At 39.3% G+C, this 4,292-nt stretch overlaps 1 protein-coding gene across 1 annotated transcript; it reads right to left on the reverse strand.

Annotated features, from left to right (window-relative positions):
- Positions 1-764: 764 nt before the first annotated feature.
- LOC131251150 (transcription factor MYB4-like) lies at positions 765-2,996 on the reverse strand. The gene is made up of 3 exons (XM_058251684.1): positions 2,139-2,996; positions 1,475-1,912; positions 765-1,326 (listed from the first exon to the last, which is right to left on the reverse strand). Exons 1-3 carry the CDS (start codon positions 2,584-2,586, stop codon positions 1,052-1,054), a joined length of 1,161 nt encoding a protein of 386 aa, XP_058107667.1. The 5' UTR covers positions 2,587-2,996; the 3' UTR covers positions 765-1,051.
- Between the last annotated feature and the right edge of the window lie 1,296 nt (positions 2,997-4,292).

A 4,292-nucleotide genomic window follows, 5' to 3' on the forward strand; every position in this document is an offset into this window, starting at 1 on the left:
AGGATTTCAAATCCAAGGGGTTTCAAATCCATGAGGTTCAGAATCCTCACTCCCAAACAGTCCCTAAGATGCATAAAGGATTCATTAGTTTGAAATCCAAGGTCAAGCAGCAGACCCACTGTTTTAGTTGGATTTTCTGATGCAAATTACATAGGATTTTCTGCAAGGCCATTAATAGATGGAGATTGGAGCATTTTCAAATATCAACGAATTGAGAGTCTTTCAAGTCGGGAGAGTGATGTTTGGACATTACATTTTCAAATGCAAGTGTCAAAGGCCCTGTTTGGCAATACCCAAAACAAAATGATGTTTGGAATGAGACCCCAACAAGTGGTGGCATTTTGGATTCTGCAAGTAAGCCCTGGGAAGGAGGATTGCCTTGCACTTTGTCATGCAATGAAGAATACCCAAATTCCAAAATAACCTGCCATGATGAGATCCTTCAATTCACATTTTAGGCAGGGCCTCATCCAAACACGCCATGATCTTAGTTCTAACCTCAATTCAATCAAAACAAATCCAGTTACAATGACAGCTCTTGTGATCTTCTCCCCAAGGAAAAATGTGTGATTAAAGATTGAAATTAAGTGATATCGGAGGAGATCAGCATCTGTAATCAAAATAGTGTTATTTAACTATCTTCTGCTTTTCATCAGTGGAGTAGTTATTCCAATGTAACAGATTAGAAAGAAGCAAATGATCTGAACTCTGTGAAAAGATATCAGCCTCATTATCAGCACCAGATCAAAAATAAGAAAGAGAAAGGCCATACAAAAGAGATTTTCAGATTATTGCAGCAAAAATACATATATATTTTCCCGTTGCATTGCTGTTTTCTTGCTGATGAAACAAAAATTCTCTCCAACCTGTTACTGACTTCTTTTGCTTTTCCTTTTTTTCCTTTTCTTTTGCCTCTACTACCTTTCTTTTCTTTTTTTCCTTTCTGAAAACTACCTGTACATGCACTGTAAACAGCCCCTTTTTTTCCTCTCACCATATAAAAAAGCTACAATGGAAATCTCCCTTTTTCTCACTCCAATCCTCTCTTTCTCTATGTGGCTCCAACACCAAGGAAATCAATGAAAGGCATGCTGATCTTCTCTCTCTCATGATCAGTCTCCCCATGCAAATAGAGCCTGTTTCTGTTGTGGGCCATCATTGATTCAACGGCAGAAACTGATACTTCAGAATTAGAATCTGAATGGCCTGATTGATCAACACCACCCATCATCACCATCACTGGACCACCATGATAGAAACCATTGCTTGAATCACCAAACTTCTCATAACATCCATTGCTGAAAGGTACCACCTTTTCATTAGTGCCTGCACAACAAAAGGAAAATAAAAAAGGAGAAAATCATTCAACAAGCAAGTACAATAATTTTTTTGAAAAAAAAAAAAAAAAGGAAAAAAGCCATGAAAAATAAATCAAAACAAGAAATCAAATGCAATTTCACAAAAGCAAACATACCCATGAGAAATTGAAAGGGCTGATGTTGTTGGGACGGGTTTAATCTGGTAAAACCCCCAACAACCATCCTGTTTGATGGTGAATTTAGGGAGAGATCAGTGCAGGTGGATGCAGACTCATCCCTATTGCTGCTGTTGGTAGAATCACTACATGCATTTTTGCTGTTCGTCTCCAACCTCTTGTTCAAGGCCTGAGAAGAAGAGGGCTTCCTCCTTCTGTAAGCACTAGATTGCTCTCTATGCTTCCTGGCCATGATCACATGCCAATGGTTCTTCACTGCATTATCAGTCCTCCCAGGAAAGAGCCTGGCTATCATAGCCCACTTGTTCCCATACAGCCTATGAGCAGCCAAGAGCCTGTCCTCTTCTTCCTCAGTGAAAGCTCTCCTGTTTATCCTTGGATCCAGCTGATTAAACCATCTCAGCCTGCAGCTCTTTCCTGTTCAAACAAAGCACAGATTCCATGAAAATCAAACATCAAGATCTCTACTTGGTTGGATCCAAAAACATTCCAAAAAAAATCATCAAAATCCAAAATGATAAAATTTAAAGAAACATCCTCTTTTTTTTTTACCCCATATATACCATAGCAATGACATTAAGAAAACCATAAAAAGATTCAAAATCAAAAATTATTTTCTTAGGCTTTTTTTTTTTTTTTTCACCTGATCTTCCTTCGAGTTTCTCAGCAATGAGATTCCAGTTCTGAGGGCCATATTGAGCAACAAGCTCTTTGAGCTTGGCATCTTCGGCTGGCCTCCAATGGCCTCTAGCACAGAGCTTGGACTGCTGCTGCCCATTGCTGTCATGCTCTTTCCCAGCTACAACAAAACTCTCCCCCTCTTCCACCTCTTCCTCTTCCATCTCATTTCTCCCATTCCCAAACCCTTCACACCCATCATCATTCCCCTTAAATGACTGAAAGCTCCAACCTTTCGTCTCTTCTTGAAAACCCATCTCTCTGCTTTTGTATTCTCTCTCTCCAGAAGAACCAAACACCCCAAAGGCAGGAGGTGGAGGGAGAAAGCTCACCACCCCATTATACTTCCTGAAACCGTCCCCATCTCTCATCTGACAGTCAGTTGATTGAAACTGTTGCAGCTGCAGGCTCATTCTCACCAAAAACTCGCAAAAATGCAGAGACCCAAATGGGATTCTCCTGAAACCTGTTACAGCTGAAGAAGAAGAAGAAGAAAAAAGATATTTTTCTCAAAAATCTCTAGAGGGTTTTGCCTATTTTCTCTCAAAACCCGTTACAGAAGCAGAAAGATGGGATTTTGAGCTCTTGGCATGTTTACTTTGTGGGTTTCTCTTAGATCATGAAAAGAAACGATTTTGATGAAGAAACGATCAGATTTTTCTTTTTCTCTTGTGGGTCTGTTATTTGAGAGAAGAAAGATGAAAAATGAAATCTTTTGAAGGAAAAAAAAAAATGCTAGATTGAGAAAAAACCAGTCGATTTTATTTCTTCCAACCTCTCTTTCAAGTCAGAAATCTCTCTCTCTCTCTCTCTCTCTCTCTCTCTCAAGTCAGAAATCTCTCTCTCTCTCCACCTTGCATGCAAATCAAGAACCGCTCGTGTGGGGGTGTGAGTCTCCTTATATGGGCATTGTGTTGCAGCCCTGTCTCTCTCGACCTTGACAAAGCAACCAGAACTTTGATTGTCTGTTCCAAACTCCTTTTTTTATCTCTTGTTTTTTAATAGAAAATTTTGACATTTACACCCAACTAATTTGTTAAATACACCTTTTTCTCTCAATGGTTAGTGATACTAAAGTGCTTTTTTTATAGTACTATCATCTTATGAGAAGTAGTAAAGAAATACTAAAATGATAAGTACACCCTTTTCTTTTGATCAGTACACCAGGTTTTCTGCTTTTGTATTTGGAGCAGTCCATTTCTGGCACTGCTATACCAGAAGTAGCAAAACAGGGCGGGTTTATCAAAAATATAGTATCATGTACGATTTCTAGGGAATTGGTTTACACCCATCGAATTGATAGTTTCAACCTCGATTTTGTAATTTTGGTCAGAGAAAGTTATGTTTTTCACAGTCTGCTTTAGATACAGTGATTTGGAGGGGTTGGAATAGTTATTTTAAGGGGTGAAAATGTTAACTACTCTTCTCATCTTCGATTTCAAGTGGATGTTTGCTAAGCCCACGTGAGAATTAGGAATTTGAGTTCTCAGGTGGTCCACTCGGATGTTTTGGATATCTTATTTTAGCCGTCCATTTTATTTTATTTTTCAGGGGATCAAAGATCTAATCAGTGTGACCCACCTGATAGAAGCCGCAGATCTCACACGTACGTTGCATATTGCTGCTTGTGTATATGCTGGGCTCTACACGCGCGTTTATTCCTTCCACCATGTGCTGGGCCAAAAACAAATTCATCGATGATCTTAGCCTACCAATCCTTGGAGCCGTTGTGGGACAGATTGGATTGATGGCCTGGATCAGCAAACAATGATAGCTACTGTCACAGAAAAAACATAGACGATCTTACTATAAATTGAATCGGAGCCGTTCATCGTTTAATTTCTCAATATCAAATGCCTACATGCAATGGCCCTGAAGTTGTTATCTCTTTGACGTCCATTTGATAGACTCCAAATTGGACGGTTCTGATTATCCACCAGTGCCGTTTAAATAGATGCATGATCTGGACAGGGATTGGGTACATAGTAACTCACTACGCTATAGCGTACTGACTAAACTCCATGCGGTCTTCTGTGATGTATATGTCTTATCCATGCCGTCCATCAATATTTTCAGATTATTTTAAGACAGGATCCAAAAATTGAAGTATATACAATAC

Source organism: Magnolia sinica, chromosome 7 (assembly GCF_029962835.1).
Source record: "Magnolia sinica isolate HGM2019 chromosome 7, MsV1, whole genome shotgun sequence".
Classification (NCBI taxonomy): domain Eukaryota; kingdom Viridiplantae; phylum Streptophyta; class Magnoliopsida; order Magnoliales; family Magnoliaceae; genus Magnolia; species Magnolia sinica.

Coding starts and splice junctions, on each gene's coding strand:
- LOC131251150 (XM_058251684.1), bottom strand. CDS start 2,586: ATGAGCCTGCAGCTGCAACAGTTTCAATCAACTGACTGTCAGATGAGA. Junction 1,913..2,138: donor GAAACTCGAAGGAAGATCAG/GTGAAAAAAAAA, acceptor TTGTTTGAACAG/GAAAGAGCTGCAGGCTGAGA. Junction 1,327..1,474: donor GCCCTTTCAATTTCTCATGG/GTATGTTTGCTT, acceptor TTTGTTGTGCAG/GCACTAATGAAAAGGTGGTA.